Source organism: Bombina bombina, unplaced genomic scaffold (genome assembly GCF_027579735.1).
Source record: "Bombina bombina isolate aBomBom1 unplaced genomic scaffold, aBomBom1.pri scaffold_78_1, whole genome shotgun sequence".
NCBI classification, from domain to species: Eukaryota; Metazoa; Chordata; class Amphibia; order Anura; family Bombinatoridae; genus Bombina; species Bombina bombina.
The window spans coordinates 823,583-845,148 of NW_026511871.1; the positions used below are offsets into that span (position 1 = coordinate 823,583).

Here is a 21,566-nt window from a genome sequence, read left to right on the forward strand (position 1 = left end):
CAGAAAAGGAGCCAGCTGCTGTGATTATATTGCAGAAAATAGACCAGAATGTCACAGAAAAGGAGCCAGCTGCTGTGATTATATTGCAGAAAATAGACCAGAATGCAACAGAAAAGGAGCCAGCTTCTGTGATTATATTGCAGAAAATAGACCAGAATGAAACAGAAAAGCAGCCAGCTGCTGTGATTATATTGCAGAAAATAGACCAGAATGTCACAGAAAAGGAGCCAACTGCTGTGATTATATTGCAGAAAATAGACCAGAATGCAACAGAAAAGGAGCCAGCTGCTGTGATTATATTGCAGAAAATAGACCAGAATGCAACAGAAAAAGGAACCAACTGCTGTGATTATATTGCAGAAAATAGATCAGAATGAAACAGAAAAGGAGCCAGCTGCTGTGATTATATTGCAGAAAATAGACCAGAATGTCACAGAAAAGGAGCCAGCTGATGTGATTATATTGCAGAAAATAGACCAGAATGCAACAGAAAAGGAGCCAGCTGCTGTGATTATATTGCAGAAAATAGATCAGAATGAAACAGAAAAGGAGCCAGCTGCTGTGATTATATTGCAGAAAATAGACCAGAATGTCACAGAAAACGAGCCCGCTGCTGTGATTATATTGCAGAAAATAGACCAGAATGTCACAGAAAACGAGCCAGCTGCTGTGATTATATTACAGAAAATAGACCAGAATGTCACAGAAAAGGAGCCAGCTGCTGTGATATTATTGCAGAAAATAGACCAGAATATCACAGAAAAGGAGCTAGCTGCTGTGATTATATTACAGAAAATAGACCAGAATGCAACAGAAAAGGAGCCAGCTGCTGTGATTATATTGCAGAAAATAGACCAGAATGTAACAGAAAAGGAGCCAGCTGCTGTGATTATATTGCAGAAAATAGACCAGAATGTCACAGAAAAGGAGCCAGCTGCTGTGATTATATTGCAGAAAATAGACCAGAATGTCACAGAAAAGGAGCCAGCTGCTGTGATTATATTGCAGAAAATAGACCAGAATGCAACAGAAAAGGAGCCAGCTGTTGTGATTATATTGCAGAAAATAGACCAGAATGCAACAGAAAAGGAGCCAGCTGCCCCAGGCATTTATACATTGTATCTTGCCCATACCTAAAGGACAATACCATTAATTATAGTATCCTTACCCACACAGATGAGAAGTGGACTGAACAAGCCTAATTTTAGCAGTTTCTTGATTTGTGTAACAAAAGGATCATTAGGTTTGTTGAGCGAGTCAATATTCACTCCAAATGAAGTGCTGGTGATTACGTCCATGCTGTAGGCTCCAAATATTCTAGAATAAATCGAGAAGAGAGGAAGAGATTAACCTCCAATTATGCAGCTCCTCTTCTGTAGAGCAGGAGCCAGGAAGTGGCCCTTTAGTAGATACATTTCCTCTGCTCATCTCACTTTAAGTAAACTAGTTCATTAGAAGACTTAAAGTAAAGGTAAACTTTGATGAATGAAAGTCCATTTTTTTTAAATACTATTAAAAACAGGGGTGTGATGAGAGCAGGAAGTGATGTCATTAGTTTGGGGGCGGGGCTTAGGTCCGGTAGTCTGTGTCGCAGTTAGTGAAATCAACCTGACTAGATGTATGTTTCTGTGCTCTGTAATAAAATAGAGTTGTACCATCATTGCTGTGTCCTGCATCTCATGACATGGTGTCAGAAGTTCTGGCCTGCGCTTCTGTTCCTGATCGATGACGATGTCAAAGTATACCCCACCTGAGCCTTTTGACTTCTCTCAGCCTGCAGCTTGGCCCACATGGCGTCAGCGGTTTCAGTCCTTCAGGATCGCTTCTAAACTGAACAAGGAGAGTGGCTGTGACAGACCTCTCTGTCAATACTTGAAGGGTTAACTCTGTTCAGTTTTGAGAAACTATTTTCTGAGACAGGTTTGCTAGCATCAGCTATTGTGTACTGTAATTAAGTTTTAGTGATAAGCGTTCACATTGTTTAATCACCTCCAGAGTCAGACTGCTAGGTGATAAGAAGGACTCCATTGTTTTCTTGTGTTTAAATTGTTTATCTGCTTAAGTAATGTAATTCTATGGTATCATGAAAAAGGGCATCTTCCCTCTATCTAATGTACAATACTGCCAACCCCCCATCTGGTCTCAAACCTGCATAAATACTGGGCATATAGCCCTCAATAAAGTGTATTCTGTTTTACCTTCAATGTGGAGCCTGGTCTCATGTTTGAGGGGGGAATTAGCTGGGTTGTGTGTTGCTGATCCCATATTCAGGACATCTTTCATCTGGTATTAACCCTTGATATCTGTTGATACCATAACAATTGGTGGCAAGCGACGGGATGATCCTCATCGCCCAGAAGAGCAAATACACAAGCCAGTAACCTCAGGAAGAGGGGGATTATTACAATACTGACCAAGATGGAAGGAGTACCAGGGACCGAAGGAACCAATGGGCCCAGCATATCAGACAGAACCCCCGAAGAAGCAAGCTTTGATCGGGCGGTTAAAATAAGACTGGCACATTATGGCCCCAACCCATCTGCCGAAATTATCGACCGGGTCATAGCAGCTGTGGAGGCCAACCTACTTCGCCAAAGCGGCGCTGCAGCAGCCCAAGTCACAGCAACCCCAGTGGAAAAGAGAAAAGTAAATTTTGCAGCTTTTAAAAACTTCCTGGAAACAGAAGGAGAGATTGATGGGTACCTTGCGGATTTTGAGAGGCAATGTGCACTACACAAGGTGCCCGCAGAGGACTGGGTCATATTATCCGGAATATTATCCGGCCGGGCCAGCGAGGCTTTTCGGGCCATTCCAGATGAGGAAGTTGGGGATTATAATGCTGTAAAAGAGGCTCTGCTCTCCAGGTATGCGGTTACACCAGAGGCATACAGGAGGCGGTTCAGAGACACTGTTAAACTAGCTGGAGATTCCTACGTCGAGTGGGCATGTAAGGTGCATCGCACAGCAGCTCACTGGATAGCGGGGTGCCAAGCCGTATCTGGGGAAGAGGTGCTGCAGCAATTCCTGTTGGAACATTGCTTTGACAAGTTACCCGCAGGAGTTCGAGAGTGGGTTCGGGACTGTAAACCCTCCACCCTGCATGAAGCTGCTCGCTTGGCAGATGAGTATACAGATACCCGCAAACTGGACACTGCTACCACTAAGCCCCCTGCCAGAGAGGAGTACCAACCCCCGGCGCACCGCTCTACCACACGGCCTCCAGCCACAAACTATCCTCAGAGAGCCCGGTTCAACTCATGGGACTACTCACAACCTATTCGGTGCTTTGGATGTAAGCAACTAGGGCACAAAAGACCAGAGCGTCCCCTAAACGCAGCGAACCAAGCACAGTCCTGGAGAAGACCCGCCGGCGGAATGCCACGTAACCCTCAGCCTGCGGCCCACTGTGTAGAGGTGGAAGAATGCTGGGGCATCCTACATGAAGCAGACCCCGTGCAAGCTGCCCACCGCAATAACCGGCAACTGGTTAAAGTGAATGGGAAGGAGATCAGTGGTCTACGGGATACTGGTGCTACCATGACGTGCTCCAAAAGAACTTGGTGTCTGAGAACCAGCACACCAGAGACACTGTGGCTGTGAGGGTAGCAGGGGGTGCTGTGTTCCGCCTACCTGTTGCCCGGGTACATTTGGATTGGGGAGTGGGCTCTAGACATGTGAATGTGGGGGTCATGAAGGACTTACCAGCTGATGTTCTCCTTGGAAATGACTTGGCCCCCTTTGTTTCTGCCTACGCTCCCATGGGTCCCGCCGATGTTAACCCTGTGACTACCCGTGCCACAGAGACTGACCCACCTGCTGCTGAGCCCCAGGATGCTGAGCTCAGTAAATCTCTATCCGCCATAGATACGTGGAAGTCCCGTTACAATGCGCTTATGAAGGAGAAGAGTCAAGTAGAGGATGAAATGGTCACGTTAAACAATCACGTAACAGTGCTAGCGGGAGAGAAGAGGAGCGCAGAGGAAAAAGCGCGTTTAGAACGGGAATCTCTGCTAGACAAGCTGCACTGACAGACTGCAGAAAACACCAGCTTGAGAGTGGAACATGAAACATTAAAGACAAACTTAGCGACACTGGAGGAGAAGCTGACGCTGGCTCATAGTGAGATACAGCAACTCAAGGTCACCCTATGTCAGTATGAAGGGATTGTGGATACCTATAAAGAGCAGGTACAAAAAACTTGTAAAGAAGCCGATGAGATTTTGAAGGACTGTTTAGCCCTGGTCTGGGCACTGAAGAAGTTGAACCCTTATTTATACGGACAGGAATTCTCTCTCATAATGGGAATGGAGATGGATTGTCCCAGCAAACTGACATGCCTACCACCTCCTAGTCCGGTCATCCCCAAGTTGACCCGCCAAAGGGTCAAGCCGGGTCTGCCGGAGTGTCCCACCAGGATGGAGCCGTGTGACAGACCTCTCTGTCAGTACTTGAAGGGTTAACTCTGTTCAGTTTTGAGAAACTATTTTCTGAGACAGGTTTGCTAGCATCAGCTATTGTGTACTGTAATTAAGTTTTAGTGATAAGCGTTCACATTGTTTAATCACCTCCAGAGTCAGACTGCTAGGTGATAAGAAGGACTCCATTGTTTTCTTGTGTTTAAATTGTTTATCTGCTTAAGTAATGTAATTCTATGGTATCATGAAAAAGGGCGTCTTCCCTCTATCTAATGTACAATACTGCCAACCCCCCATCTGGCCTCAAACCTGCATAAATACTGGGCATATAGCCCTCAATAAAGTGCATTCTGTTTTTACTTTCAATGTGGAGCCTGGTCTCATGTTTGACGGGGGAATTAGCTGGGTTGTGTGTTGCTGATCCCATATTCAGGACATCTTTCATCTGGTATTAACCCTTGATATCTGTTGATACCATAACAGTGGTGAAGTACAAGTTAATTCTCTTTTATACTCTATGGGGAAGGATGTGGAGCCAGTGTTCAATGCTTTTATTTTCCAAGAAGGGGAAGAATTTAACTTTGATATAGTTATGGATAAACTCAGTGCCCACTTTGTGCCCAAAAGAAATGTGATTCATGAGAGAGCTTGTTTTCACAAACGTAATCAGCGTGTGGGAGAATCTGTGGAGTCATTTGTGCGCAGCCTGTATGAACTAGCTGAATTCTGTGAGTTTGGTGTTGCTAAAGAAGAGCAAATCAGAGACAGAATAGTTATTGGAATTGCAGATGCTGAAGTCTCACTGAAGCTGCAGTTAGAGCCTGATTTAACATTAGATGGGGCTATTAGGATGGCCCGCCAGAGTGAACTGGTAAAAAAGTGCTGATCTGAGGTCTGAGAGTATTGTGGATGACGTGCAACAGTTCAGGAAAACTGCTAGTGAAAGGCACAGTGAGCGGTAAATCTAAAATAACGGATAGACCTAGAGGTGGATGGGCGCAGCATGCCCGATGCACACGGTGCAACCGTGCCCATGATCAGAGTGCTATATGCCCGGCCAGAGATAAAAGATGCAGAAAATGTAACAGAATGGGCCATTTTGAAGTGGTGTGTAAAACTGAATACATTAAGGAGATGCAGGTGGATAGTGACTAAGAGGGTCAGGAAGTGTCTTTTGTGGGGTCTGTTGTGGAACGGCCAAGCTCAGAGGAAGATTGGAAGGTTACTTTTACTGTAATGGGAGCCAAAGTTGATTTTAAGATTGACACAGGAACAGATATCACTGTAATGTCTTTTGCTGCATTTATGAAACAGCCTCGACAGCCCCAGCTAGCGAAGGTTACTACAAATGCCCATAGTCCCGGTGACCGCATTGATTGTGCGGGGAAATTTCTTGCCAGCTGTGAGTACAAGCAAAGGAAATTCACTGTGTGGGTGCATGTTATTCAAGGTCAATGTGTTAGCAATTTATTGAGCAGAAAAGCAGCCTGTGACTTGGACCTCGTGGCCAGAGTGAATGAGATCTCCGAAAATATGTTTGGCAAATTGGGCCTACTGAATTGCAAGCCAGTCCGTATAGCACTTAAAAGTGACGCAATCCCATACAGTATTTCTACTCCCCGTAGAATTCCGTTCCCGCTCATGCCTCAAGTGGAGAAGGAGCTTATGCGCATGAAGTCTATGGGGGTTATTGAAGAGGTTGTTGAAGCAACTGATTGGTGTGCCCCCATTGTTCCTGTTGCAAAGAAAAACGGAAAGGTGCGTATCTGTGTGGACCTGAAAAGGTTGAATGAGGCAGTGAAGAGAGAGAGATTTGTGCTGCTGACATTAGAAGATATAGCTCCAAAGTTGGCTGGGGCGAAGTTCTTTTCTACATTAGACGCTTCTAGCGGCTTTTGGCAGATCCCCTTAGACTCAAAGTGCCGCAAACTGACTACCTTTATCACACCGGTAGGTTGGTTTTGCTTCTGCAGACTCCCCTTTGGGATATCCTCTGCTCCTGAAATCTTTCAAAGGGAAATGAGTTCTCTCCTGAGTGACCACGTGGGCACGGCAGTCGTCATGGACGACATTCTAGTGTATGGGTCTACAGTGGAGGAGCACGATCAGCGTTTAAGTTGTGTGCTGCAGGCTATCAAAGAGTCTGGGCTGAAGTTAAATAAAGAAAAATGTCATTTTAGGTGTTACGGTACCAACAGGATACCAAGGGTTAATACCAGATGGAAGATGCCCTGAATGTGAGATCAGCAACTCACAACCCAGCTAATTCCCCCCTCAAACATGAGACCAGGCTCCACATTGAAGGTTAAAACAGAATGCAATTTATTGAAGGCTAGATGCCCAGTATTTATGCAGGTCTGACCCCTGATGGGGGTTGAAAGAATATTGTACTTTAGATAGAGGGAAAACGCCCTTTGACATGATACAATAGAATTACATTACTTAAGCAGATAAACAATTTAAACACAAGAAAACAATGCAGTCCTTCTTATCACCTAGCAGTGAATGCTTATCACATAAACTTAATTACAGTACACAATAGCTGATGCCAGCAACCTGGTATTTAGAAAATAGCTTCTTAAAGCTGAACAAAGTTAACTGTTTCAGTACTGACAGAAGGGTCTGTCACATTAGGAAAACTGAATTATGTTACTTTGGGCATTTTATCAATGGGGATGGCATCAAACCAGACCCCGAGAAAATACGTGCTATTGAACAGATGAAAAGTCCTTCTGATGTACATGAGCTGAGACAGATATTGGGCCTTGTAAATGATGTGGGCAAGTTTCTTCCAGATTTATCAACAGTTCTACACCCTATTACAGAGTTGCTAAAGAAAGACGTTGCCTGGGTCTGGGGACCTTCACAAGAAAAATCTTTTATGCAGGTCAAGTCCCTGCTGGGGTCTGCCCCAGTGCTGGGGTTCTACGACCCTTCCAAAAAGACTGTGGTTAGTGCTGATGCAAGCAGTTATGGGTTGGGGGCTGCTCTCCTGCAGTTAAATGAAAATAAACTACAGCCCATCGCCTACTGTTCCCGCACACTGACGGCTGCTGAGTCAAAATACGCTCAAATTGATAGAGTGCCTGGCTGCAGTTTGGGCCTGTGAGTGCTTTCAGCGTTATCTAGTGGGTTTAGAGAAATTTAGTCTGGAGACTGACCATAAACCGCTAGTCCATCTAATCAACTCTTATGATATCGACAAAACACCCTTAAGATGCCAGAGACTTTTAATGAGACTACTCAGGTTCAATGTTCAGGCAGTGCATGTGCCGGGGAAACACCTGATTGTGGCAGATACACTATCCATGCTCCCGCTGGCTGCTGCTGAAGAATCCTCAACCGAATCTGATGTGAAAGTGTATGCTGATTCGGTTCTGGCCTCAAAGTCCATTTCTTCAAGGAAACTGGAAGAAATAAAGAAAGAGACATATTTGGACACAGATCTGCAAGAGGTTATAAAGTACATAAAAGAAGGCTGGCCCGAGAGCCGGGCAGCCAGGATGTCTTTAAGTTCTTACCAGAGAGGTCGCAGCTCACAGAGCTGGAGGGGTTGGTGCTGTTCCAAGATCGCATCGTTATTCCTGTCAGCATGAGGAAGGAGATGTTAAACAGGATTCACGATGGCCACTTAGGCATTACAAAGTGCAGAGAAAGGGCAGCTACAGCTGTGTGGTGGCCTGGGATCAGCTCCGACATTGCAAATCACATGTCTAAATGTGCCTTTTGCCGGTAACGCCGGCCTACTCAGAGAAGGGAGCCCTTGATTTCTACTCCACTGCCTGCGGGGCCGTGGCAGAAAATAGCTGCTGATTTGTGTGAACTGCACGGGAAAAAGTTTCTTGTTGTGATTGTGACAGACCCTGTGGTCAGAACTAAAAGAATTGACCTTGTGTAGCTTTGAGAAGCTGTTTTCTAAAAGACAGGTTTGCTGGCCTCAGCTATTGTTTACTATCATTAAAGATAGTGATAAACATTCCATTGTTCAATCACATCTAGAGAGCAGACGCCTCAGTTATAAGGAAATCCAAGTGTGTGTCTTGTGTTTAAGTTGTTATCAGCTTGAGCAAGGTATTCTATTGTATCATGTCAAAGGGCGTCTTCCCCTTTTATCTAATGTACAAGAGTCTTTCAACCCCCCCATCTGGGGTCAAACCTGTATAAATACTAGGCATCTAGCCTTTAATAAATGACATTCTGTTTTAAACCTGAAATGTGGAGCCTGGTCTCATGTTGAGGGGGAAACTGATTGGGGTTGTGAATTGCTGATTCCCTATGCAGGACATTGTTCATCTGGTATTAACCCTTGGTATCCGGTTGGTACCGTAACAATTGGTGGCAAGCGACGGGAGAATCCTTATCGCCCAGAGGAGCAACTACCCATCCAGACCGAATGGGAATACCATATGAAAGGCTAAATAGAGCTACCCTTAAAGACCTACTAGAGCAACGGGGCCAACAAACCAGTAACCTCAGGAAGAGGGAGATTATTACAAGACTGACCGAGATGGACGGAGTACCAGGGCACGAAGGAACCAATGAGCCCAGCATGTCAGACAGAACCCCCGAAGAAGCAAGCTTTGACCGGGCGGTCAAAATAAGACTGGCACATTATGGCCCCAACCCATCTGCGGACATTATCGACCGGGTCATAGCAGCTGTGGAGGCCAACCTACTTCGCCAAAGCGGTGCTGCAGCAGCCCAAGTCACCGCAACCCCAGTGGAAAAGAGAAAAGTGCATTTTACCGCTTTTAAAAACTTCCTGGAAACAGAAGGAGAGATTGACGGGTACCTTGCGGATTTTGAGAGGCAATGTGCACTACACCAGGTGCCCGCAGAGGACTGGGTCACGATATTGTCCGGAAAATTATCCGGCCGGGCCAGTGAGGCTTTTTGGGCCATTCCAGATGAGGAAGTCGGGGATTATAATACTGTGAAAAAGGCTCTGCTCTCCAGGTAAGCGGTTACACCGGAGGCATACCGGAGGCGGTTCAGAGACACTGTTAAATTAGCTGGTGATTCCTACGTTGAGTGGGCATGTAAGGTGCACCGCACAGCAGCTCACTGGATAGCGGGGTGCCAAGCCGTATCTGGGGAAGAGGTGCTGCAGCTATTCCTGTTGGAACATTGCTTTGACAAGTTATCAGCAGGAGTTAGAGAGTGGGTTCGGGACCGTAAACCCTCCACCCTGCATGAAGCTGCTCGCCTGGCAGATGAGTATACGGATGCCTGCAAACTGGACACTGCTACCACTAAGCCCTCTGCTAGATTGGAGTACAGACCCCCAGTCACCCCAGCAGCTGCCAGTTACCAACCCCCGGCGCACCGCTATACCACACGGCCTCTGGCCACGAACTACCCTCAGAGAGCCCGGTTCAATTCACGGGGCTACTCACAGCCTATTCGGTGCTTTGGATGTAAGCAACTTGGGCACAAAAGACCAGAGTGTCCCCTAAATGCAGCGAACCAAACACAGTCCTGGAGAAGACCCGCCGGCGGAATCCCACGTAACCCTCAGCCTGCGGCCCGCTACGTAGAGGCGCAAGAATGCTGGGGCATCCTACATGAAGCAGACCTTGTGCAAACTGCCCGCCGGAATAACCGGCAACTGGTTAAAGTGAATGGGAAGGAGGTCAGTGGTCTACGGGATACTGGTGCTACCACGACCTTGCTTCAAAAGAACTTGGTGTCTGAGAAACAGCACACTGGAGACACTGTGACTGTGAGGGTAGCAGGGGGTGCTGTGTTCCGCCTACCTGTTGCCAGGGTACATTTGGATTGGGGAGTGGGCGCTAGACCTGTGAATGTGGGGGTCATGAAGGATTTACCCGCTGATGTTCTCCTTGGAAATAACTTGGCCCCCCTTGTTTCTGCCTACGCTCCTATGGGTCCCGCTAATGTTAACCCTGTGACTACCCGTGCCCAGATCCGTGCAGCAGAGACTGACCCACCTGCTGCTAAGCCCCAGGACGCTGAGCTCAGTAAATCTCTATCTACTATTGATACGTGGAAGTCCCGTTACAATGCGCTGATGAAGGAGAAGAGTAGTGCAGAGGAAAAAGCATGTTTAGAACATGAATCTCTGCTAGACAAGCTGCACCGACAGACTGCAGAAAACACCAGCTTGAGAGTGGGACATGAAACATTAAAGACAAACTTAGTGACACTGGAGGAGAAGCTGACGCTGGCTCATAGTGAGGTGCAGCAACTCAAGGGCACCCTATGTCAGTATGAAGGGATTGTGGATACCTATAAAGAGCAGGTACAGAAAACTCGTAAAGAAGCTGATGGTATTTTGAAGGACTGTTTAGCCCTAGTCTGGGCACTGAGGAAGTTGAACCCTTGTTTGTATGGACAGGAATTCTCTCTCATAACGGGAATACAGATGGATTGTCCTGGCAAACTGACATGCCTACCACCTCCTAGTCCGGTCATCCCCAGGTTGACCCACCAAAGGGTCAAGCCGGGTCTGCCGGAGTGTTCCACAAGGGGGGAGCTATGTGACAGACCCTGTGGTCAGAACTAAAAGAATTGACCTTGTGTAGCTTTGAGAAGCTGTTTTCTAAAAGACAGGTTTGCTGGCCTCAGCTATTGTTTACTGTCATTAAAGTTAGTGATAAACATTCCATTGTTCAATCACATCTAGAGAGCAGACGCCTCAGTGATAAGGAAATCCAAGTGTGTGTCTTGTGTTTAAGTTGTTATCAGCTTGAGCAAGGTATTCTATTGTATCATGTCAAAGGGCGTCTTCCCCTTTTATCTAATGTACAAGAGTCTTTCAACTCCCCCATCTGGGGTCAAACCTGTATAAATATTAGGCATTTAGCCTTTAATAAATGACATTCTGTTTTAAACCTGAAATGTGGAGCCTGGTCTCATGTTGAGGGGGAAACTGATTGGGGTTGTGAATTGCTGATTCCCTATGCAGGACATTGTTCATCTGGTATTAACCCTTGGTATCCGGTTGGTACCGTAACAGTGATCGACTACTATTCCAGGTATTTGCACCTTTTGAATGATATCACAAGTCAAGCCGTTATCATTCGTCTGAAGAGCTTGTTCGCCCGGTGGGGCATTCCGATGGAGCTGGTGAGTGATAATGACATGCAGTTCGCTTCTACAGAGTTCAGTGCTTTCAGCAGGGAATTTGACTTTGTACATTCCACATCAAGTCCACATTACCCGGAGGCCAACGGAATGGCTGAAAGGGCAGTTCAAACAACAAAGTTCATTTTAAAGCAATCTGAGCCGTACCTAGCCCTCTTGTCATACAGGGTGATGCCCATTCAAGCCACCGGGTTCAGCCCGGCACAGATGATGCTAGGATGCCAGATTCACACCACTTTACCCTCAGTGGGTGTCTTCAAGCTGACTGGCTCTGTTCCTTGGGACAAAGTCCTTAGGAGGGATGAAGAGGCCAAAAAGGGCTATTGTTTTTTCTACGACAGGAGACATTTTGTCAGGCCCTTACAGGAACTAAATGCGGGGCAAAGTGTCAGAATTAAACTGGATGATGAGAAGAAATGGAAGAAGCCTGCTACGGTAATTGGACGCTCTCCAGCACCAAGGTCTTACGCAGTCCTTACTGATGGAGGGACGGTTACACGCCGTAACCGAAGACATCTTCAGCCTGTACCTGAGAGTCTGGAACTGGATGCCTCAGTACCACCGCCGGTGGGATCCCCTGTTCTAAGAGAGGTGCCTTCCCCTCAGCAAGATCACAGCGGGGATATGTCTTTGCCTCCAGCGGACTCTTTTTTTTTTTTAAAGTAATTTTTTCTTTTATTGAAAATAAAAAAACAGAAAAGACAAAAACAAATCTCAAATAAAAATATGCCACACAGGGCAAAATGGCAGGTTTGATAAAGATACAAATATATGTACATTAAATACAAAAGAGGAAAAAAAAAAGAGTTAATGTCATACACATAATATTGACATACATTGACCGTTTATATTATTATATTAATGAGCTGAACTTAGTAACCTATGTCTTTCAGTCGTCTTTAAATGAAAAAAAACTACACTTAATATTGCAAGAATAAAAGATGACTAGACATAGTATCATAACTCAAATAGTGTAGACTAACTCAAGCAATAATAGCCATTAGGGCACAATTGAGGTTTATAATACATAAATATCATCTTAGCTTAATACACTTAAGCCATAAGGACCCAAAAAGTAAATAACTTAACAGTCTAGAGCTCATCATTTTAACTTGATGAATCTGAAGAAAAGAAAAATAGTTTTTTACCTCTTACTTAGTTCAGTTTCCCTATCAGAGAGAAAAAAAAGAAAAAAAAAAAAAAAAAGAAAAGGTAAATTAAATTCCTCCTCTCTCCCCCGCCCCCCCTCCCCCCCCCCCCACCCCCTCCCCCCTCAGTCAGCGCCGAAGCCATCATTGTGAATGATCGTTATCTTGGTTCATAGCACTCCTATTCCCTGTAACTGGAAATCCATGAAGCCGGAAATTCACCATGCAATACAAAATCTGCGAAACTATCTGAGCTTAAAAATGGGAATAAGATACGTTTTTGGATGGATAAGGTATAGGACTTAATTATGGGTAACCAGTCCAAAATGAACTTTTTTATTTTTTTTTCATTAGAGGATTTAAGGTGAAAAGATTCAAAAATTATTTGATTCTGTATCTCTTGCGTAACCATAGCAAAGGAGGGTACATACTTTGATTTCCAATTTTTTGTGATGAGATGTCTAATAGACATAATAATGGATACTAGGGTTTTTGATCTCAGAGGAGAATCATTGACATGGATATTTAGAAAGATGATATTTTCTGAGTTAAATGAGACTACAGTGGCATAGTGTATTTTTAACCAGAAGGAAAGTTTGTTCCACAATTGTTTTAATTTTGGACAATAGTAAAACATGTGTAAAAGGTCTGCCTTGAAATATGTACATCGGGGGCATTTAGCAGATTGTGAGCTATACATTTTTGCCAGCCTAACAGGTGTTATATATGACCTATTTATGATTTTAAAGTGAGACTCTTTCCAGCTGGATGGAATTTGACATTTGTTTACTAAAGTACAACTATCCTTTAATTCTCCATCTTCCAAGTTTGGACAATCTTGTGACCATGAAGCAGAGATATCATTAAGACTGAGTAGATTCTGCTTATTGAGCATAATGTCATACATGAGAGAAATTGAAGTTGATCCCGTTTTGTATTTCAGAATACATTTTTTGATATCAGACCATGCTAGGCATCGATCCAGCTCCCAATTATGTTTGTTGAGATAGTGTCTTATCTGAAAATAAGCAAACATATCCTGTCTGGAGAGGTCAAATTGCGTAACAAGAGACTCAAATGAACATATATAGCCATCCTCGTGGAAAATTTGATATAAATTAATGAGTCCTTTATCCGCCCATTTCTTAAAGGTTACCTGAGAATAACCAGGGGAAAAATCAACCATTCCAATTATTGGGAGTAATTCGGAAAAAGAGTAATCAACACCAGTAATTGAGCAAAATTTCTGCCAAGCTCTAATAATGTTATTTATAGTTATCAATCCCTTGATATTATAGGGTAACTCCTTTGCTGGACAATGCAAACTAGCTTTAACAGAAAAGGGAGTTATCATATAATTTTCCATTATCGAACATGAAAAAATATTTGTGTCCGCTAACCAGTCTATGGCGATTTTGGCTAAGCAGGCGATATTATAATATTGTATATTTGGCAACGCTAGTCCCGCGGAATCAAGTGAGTTCATTAGTTTTTTTAGTGCAATACGTGGTTTCTTATTTTTCCAGATAAATCTGGAGAAGAGAGAATATAATTTATGTTGGTCTGTCGCAGGGATCAGTAAAGGTAGGTTCTGAAGTGGGTATAATAACCGAGGAAATACGATTGTCTTAATAAGGCTAACACGCGCTGATATCGATATAGGTAGAGAAGTCCAATTTTCTAGATCAGTTTGAATTTTCTTTATCAGAGGAGGGAAATTTAACTTATACCAGCAATTGGGATTGGGATGAATATAAATGCCTAAATATTTAAGTGTTTCCGATATTTGGAACGGGAAGTTAAACTTAGCACGGCTATCCTTTTTAATCCACATTAGTTCACTTTTTTTTGAGTTGATTTTATAACCTGAAAATGAGCTAAAAGTACTTAGGCAATTTAAGAGAGCAGGAATTTCTTGGACAGGATCTCCTATAAATATCAGTAAATCATCTGCGTAGATTAGAAGTTTTAAAACTTGTGGGCCAATTCTAATACCGCTAATAATGTCTCTAAGCCAAATTGCTAATGGTTCGAGAGCTATATTGAAAAGAAATGGCGAGAGAGGGCAGCCTTGCCTAGTACCTCTACCTAATGTCAACGCAGGAGAGACATTAGAGTTAACTAAAAGATATGAGATTGGGTTTCTATAGATATTGTGTATGAATCGGATAAATTGATTTCTAAAGCCAAATTGTTCGAGCGCTCTAAATAGGTGATTCCAAGCGATTGCGTCAAACGCTTTTTCGGCGTCGAGGCTAATTAGGGCTTTATCTTGTTTCGCTTGTGTAAGTTGTGTTGGATCAGTATTATACATGTAATCTATACATGTTAGAACTTTGCGGATACTTTTTGAGGAATTCCTAGAACTCATAAAGCCTGTTTGGTCGGGGTGTATTATTTTATCGAAAGAAATCGAGAGCCTGGAAGCTATGATTGAAGTTAATATTTTGTAATCTGTATTAAGGACAGATATAGGTCTGTAAGACGCAGGGTCTTCCGGGTCTTTATCTTTTTTAAGGATTAGGGAAATATTTGCAGCAGTAAAATTTTTTGAAATTGGTTGATCATTAGTGAAATAATTATTAAAAAGTTTTTCCAGAGACTCTACTATTTCCTCCGACAAAATTTTGAAGAATTCAGCTGGAATACCATCGGGACCCGCTGCCTTATTTAATTTAGTCTTGGTTATAGCTTTTCTAATTTCCTCTTGGGTTATAGGGGCATTTAATATTGCTATGTCTGTGTCTAACATTTTCGGAAGGTTAATCCTGGACCAAAACCTATCTTCTTGGATTGTATCTGGTTCTATTCCAGTATATAATTGTTGATAGTAAGTATGGAAAAAACTAACAATTTTATTCGGGTCCGAGTATCTTTGGATCCCTGACTTTATAGCCAAAATATAATTTTTCTTTTTCCTATTTCTGGTTAATTTGGCTAGGAATTTAGCGGAACAGCCATGAAAGCCTTTAAAAAGAAGATTATTTCTTGTTTCTACCTCTCGAATTTTTTGCTTTATTACAATGTCCCTTTCCTGCCTAGCTTCAATATATTTTTTCCAATTTTGATCATTACGCAGACTATTATACCTTTCATAGGCAATTTTGATTCGGTTTGCTAATAGTGTCTCTTGTGCGGCCGATTTCTTTTTTATGGTACTTAAATAAGCCTTTATCTCTCCTCTTATGACTGCTTTAGCAGTTTCCCAAAAAATCTCTATTTTATTAATATAGGTTATGTTGTTTTCACAGTATTCTCTCCAGGTTTGTCTCAGCCAGATCTTAAATCTGGGGTTATTGTACAAATATTTAGGGAAATAGAACGTGAAATTATTACTCTTATGTTGACTCAGAGAGGGAAACAGGATCGATATACTAGCATGGTCCGATATGGCAATATCGTGTATCTGGGGGGTTAACCTAAATATAGATAAAGATTCAGATATTAAAATATAATCGATTCTCGAAAATGTCCTATACGTTTTGGATTCACAAGTGAATTTCCGAGAGTCGGGATTTTTAATTCTCCAAATATCGACAAGTTTCATCTTATTACAAAAGGATCTGAAGTATTTAGCTTGCCGATCATATTCTTGTTTGTTTCTAGTGTCAAATCTATCAAGATCAGTAGATAGAGACATATTAAAATCACCCCCGACTATAACATTTTGGTTAATATGGGGAAATAGTTTAGACTGGATTAATTTCCAAAATTTGGATGAAAATTTGTTAGGAGCATATATATTGCATAAAAATATTCTGGCCTCATGGATTTGAATTTGTACTAAGAGAAATCTAGCTTCTGGGTCCCTTTCTATGTTCAAAATCTTATAAGTCAAGTTTTTATTAATTAAAATTGCAACTCCATTTTTTCTAGAGGCGCAGGGGGTTGCTATGACTTCCCCAACCCATTTAGACTGAAGTTTAGATATTTCAACATCTTTAAGGTGGGTTTCTTGTAGGAAAACAATTGAAGGGTTTAATTTCCCCAGTCTTTGAATAACTGTTTTACGTTTTATTACTGAGGTTATTCCTCCTACATTCCAGGAAAGGAGCTTAAATTCCTCAACTAGGTTAAATCCTGTAGTGGCCATCAACTAAAATAGGAATATTTGAATTCACACATATATATACCAACAGCTGGTAACTATAGGATGGGGGGGGGGATAGGGGGAGGGAGAGAGAGAGGAAAAGAAGGAGAGAGAGGAGAGAAGGGAGAAAAAAAAAAAAAAAAACAGAACAAATAAAATACTGAACTTAAAATTTGCATTAGGAGCCATCTGAAAGATATTTCTGCGCTTCTTCTACAGAGCCAAGAGATATCCTGTTACCTTCCTTCAATATTATAATCCTTGCAGGATAAACCATCCGTGCATTTTCTCCTTTATTAATCAATTGGGTACAGAAGGGGGCCATACTTTTTCTCTTGAGAGCGGTTTCATTAGAAAAATCCTGAAATAACAGAATCTTCTTGCTTGCTATAGTGAATGTTTCTAGTTTTTTAAATAGTTTGAGGATTTGAAGTTTATCCTGAAATCTAAGGGTTTTAAAGATACAGATTCTATTTCTAGGTGATCCATCTTGATTGACCCTTCTGGGGCCTATTCGATGGGCTCTTTCTATTGACAGGGGGAGAAGGTGGGGGGGGAACCCTAAAGCTTGTGGGAGGACTGTTGAGGAAAAGTGCAGCAGGTCCTCAAATTCTGAGGTATCGGGTAAACCGACAATTCTAATATTATTACGCCTGGAGCGATCTTCCAGATCCTCCAGGCGATTTTGTAAATTACAGATTTTGTCATCTTGTTTTTGTAATATATTTTCTTGTGTGTTTACCAGATCTTCTAAGTCTGAAATTCTGGTTTCAGCCTCAGTGATTCTAGAAGCGAACTGTTTCACTTCTGAGGAGATTACCTCCAGCCTTGATGTAATATTTGATAGGTCTTTTTTGATAACATCAAATTGGGGTATAAACAATTGACTTAGCTGTGTTATCAATAATTGTGTATCGAGAGGGTTTATCTGGGTTTCTAGGGAGGAGTCTGAACTAACCTCCATTAGTTTATTTTTTTTGTCCTTAGTTTTGGCAGGCATTATGGGTGAATTGTGTTTCACCTGGGTGACAAATTTTTCCATTAAGTGAGTGATTCTTAGTGTTATTGTGCCTAAAAATTAATAAGAAAACGTGTAATACCCTAAATAGGGGGGGTGATATCAGAAAATGTTTAAAACAAAAAAAGATAATATTATATATCTAGACCAATAAGAAAAAAAATTTAAGTGTATTTCCTTCCTTTTTTTTTTTTTTTTTTTTTTTTTTTTTTTTTTAAATAGTGAAGTGTTTTTTAAAGCCTGCAAGAGTTAGATGACAACATACAACGGGGGAGCAACGGATTTTGCTAAGTCTCCTCAGTAACTACTCGACTGACAGCTCTGGACTTCTAAGTGGCAGTGGGAGAATATACAAATAATATGAGTGACAGAGTGGTAATACTGCTTATGTTGTGACAAATATGTGTATTTTCAGTTTCAAAGCCACAATATGTCTGGTACCTTTGAGAAAACTTTATCTGTCGATTGATAACAGATTCTACAACATGTATATCAGCAATATATTAATTATCCTTATAGGTCAGAGGATAAATCATAGATAGATAAGAACCAGGAAGAACAAATGAACAAATACCCCGGGATACAAGACCCGGACAGCAGCTGCTAACACTCCCAGTTACAAACTTATATATATTATTAGTTTCTGTACCAAGATTACTAAGTACCTCAGATAAGAACAGTGCAATCGGTTTAACACCTGTACAAAACTTCTATTGTATTATGAGCATTTTCTATGAAAACGATATGATTATAAACATGATTTTTATATGATTTTTTGCCTTCAGATATCTAACAAGAAAAAAAAAAAAAAGAAATAGAATAAAAAATGCAGAAAAGAGAAAAAAAACAAAAGTCATTGATGATAGCAACCCAATGTACAGGGAAAAAGTGAGCTAGAGTCAATTCAGTTTATGCTGAAAATTTCAGAAAGACAAAATCGTAATAAAGGCCAGAATGGCTCAGATACTTGCGTAGCCCAAGATAGAACAGGAACTTCTTCTTTTGTAGTAAGGGTAAGTAAGGTCCAACTGATAGCGTCGTGTCAGAAGAGGTGAATGGCACTCCTGCACAGCCAGCCGATTGGAAAGTAACAATATGAGCACTACCTCGTGATAAGGTAAGAGGAGCCGGGCCAGGCCGGCAAATTATAGCTTTCCTTGACGAGATGTCTCCCTGCCCGGTGTCTCTCTTTGATCCGGCCCCAGTTCAAACGGGGGGAAGGCTTAACGGGCTTAAGGTAGACAGCTGGTAACGAGGATTTCTTCTTATGTACCGTTAGCTAAATGCGGAGCAATAGAGTTACCACTTCCCAGCGGTAAAGTAAGGAGAGCCGGTCCAGGTCAGCAGGTTGTAACTTTTCCTTATTGGAATGTCTCCCTGTCCGATGCCTCTCTTTAGTCCATCCACACCTCTGAGCAGAGAAAGATTTACCCGACTTGGAGTAGGCAGCAGGTAGCAGGGATTTCTTTACGGGTCGTCTGCGTCTCTTACATGATATGTGCACTGTCTGGCGCTATTTCTCGGCCTTTCTCCCCTCCCTCGAGGGAGCCGGACAGCAGAGTGACCTCCCGCTTTAGATTTAGCAGATCGTGGGTTTTCACTGTGGCCGGCTACATCGGCACTATATATGGCGTCTGTACCTCTTTAGTGGACCTGCGGCTATTGTAGCTTTACCGGTCAGTATTGGAGCTGTAACCTCTTTTTCTGTAGAAAGCACTTTTTCTTGAAGACTATAGCGATTAGGCTCGCTTTAGTGTGGCGTCTGTCTGATGGCTCTAGACGCAATGGGACCTTCGACGGTATCTCTCCGGTGGACCGGAAGGGCTCCAACACACAAGCTGTGGCCGTGGCGAATCGGCCTAACGCCACTCAGGGACTTCTGTGCCAATGGGCCGAATCTCGGCTCGGTATCCGCTCGGAAATAGGTCCTCCTTCCCGGCAAGGATAGCGGCACTGCGGCTTGATAGAAACGCTTAGCTAGCGAGTCGGGCTCTAGCCTGCCTGACTCTCTAAGCTCCGCCCCGGAAGTCCCTAGGCTGTGTCACTCCAGCGGACTCTTATTCACCTTCTTCTGTATCAGAGGACAGTTCATGCAAAGTTACATCAAGCGGAAGAGTGGTGAAACTTCCTGCCCGATATAGTGACCGGAAGTATGGGCAGAATAATCTCATTGTCACTGTGGACTAGGGTAGTCTACCCCAATGTCTCAGTCAGGATGTAATTAATGTTTATTTTTCTGTAACCAATTTGCTATATACTGTTCAAAAATGTTGTTGTATGCTCTTTGTATACCCTGTTATTCGTTATATTTAAATGTATGCTTCGCCCTTTGAAAAGGGGGAAGATGTGATGAGAGCAGGAAGGGATGTCACTAGTTTGGGGGCGGGGCTTAGGTCTGATAGTCTGTGTCGTAGTTAGTTAGTGAAATCAACCTGACTAGATGTATGTTTCTGTGCTCTGTAATAAAATAGAGTTGTACCATCATTGCTGTGTCCTGCATATGTCCTGCATCTCATGACAAGGGGCACTTTCATTCATCAAAGTTTACAAAGCAACCGTTTTGATTTGAAGTTTTAAAACTTTACCTCTTTTTCTTTTCACAGCCAGAGCAGCTTCCCCCTCCTGGAAATCCTCTCTTCACACGTCAGCAATGACTAATCCAGCTTCCTCCAATCACTGCATGGCCTCAGGCAATGACTACCCTGGGGGAAAGCCGTGATTGGAGGAAGCCGGATTAATCAAAACGGCTGCTTTGTAAACTTTGATGAATGAAAGTGCCCCTGTTTGTAATAGTATTTTTTTAAAATGGACTATCATTCATCAAAGTTTACCTTCACTTTAACGTGATATTAGATTTGTCATCACTCACTCTTTCATGGTACATGGCTTGTCATTTTCCACGTAGTCCTGTATGTTCTTCACAAGAATATTGGAGTAGTCCTTCATTATGGGAAACATCTGAAAAACAAAAGCCACCATTTTTTTGTGCCGGGAATTGTGCTCTCTAAAGAGACCAAGCCATCTTATCTCACCTGGGAAATATGGTATTTACAATCATATTATTAATAAAGCTAACCCTTTAGTATAATGAAGAAATACATAACATTATGGTTTCTAGTATTGGAGTTGGAATATTTCCCCTGTTGTATTAGCTTTATTACATTTTGTTTGTTCCAGCAGTTTTGTGGTGTTATTCTCCACTCATGCACCATAAAAAGGCTTGAGATGTTACTTTTTATGGAAACCAGTTTAATGCATATTGAATTAAGACCCTAGGATAGTTAGAGTTAGCTCAGTGCCATTAAAAGGAATTGAACATCTTTATTGTGGGCTCCCCTCGCTATTGCAGTAACTGTGGGAGCACTTACCTCCTTGAGTTTCCCACTTGTAAATGTGGGCGACAACACAGTGCGTATTCTCTTCCATTGCTCATCCTGAGCTATAGTGATAGCCGAGCTTAGAGGACCGTTTAGACCAAAACTCTACAGGCAAAAAGAAGGACGTGAACCAATGAGCATCTTATGTAGCTGTAGCATCAGTTCCACTGATGGACACATGCACCACCCTGTATGATGACATAACCACCTTACCCGCCTGTTTGTGAAGTTTGTGTAACATTCTTTCACCAGAATGGTTTTAATGATAGCTGGATCCAATACCGCAAGCACTGGGACTCTGCCGTCATAAAGCCTGCAAAAAACAAATACGCACTTCTGGTGTGTACGTCATTGTGTGTCTCGCGTACTTACAGGAAATAGGAGCAGAGATATTGGCCTCGAGGCAATAAA

General features: G+C 42.6%; 1 protein-coding gene across 1 annotated transcript in view; it reads right to left on the bottom strand.

Moving 5' to 3' along the window:
* LOC128643985 (cytochrome P450 3A9) overlaps positions 1-21,566 on the bottom strand; it is a 607,001-nt gene that overhangs the window by 328,136 nt on the left and 257,299 nt on the right. The window contains exons 5-8 of the mRNA XM_053696752.1: positions 21,369-21,468; positions 21,147-21,260; positions 20,648-20,736; positions 1,169-1,317 (exon numbers count right to left, since the gene is read on the bottom strand). Of these exons, the coding sequence (XP_053552727.1) occupies positions 1,169-1,317; positions 20,648-20,736; positions 21,147-21,260; positions 21,369-21,468 (452 nt within the window). The remainder of the gene's footprint in view (positions 1-1,168; positions 1,318-20,647; positions 20,737-21,146; positions 21,261-21,368; positions 21,469-21,566) is intronic.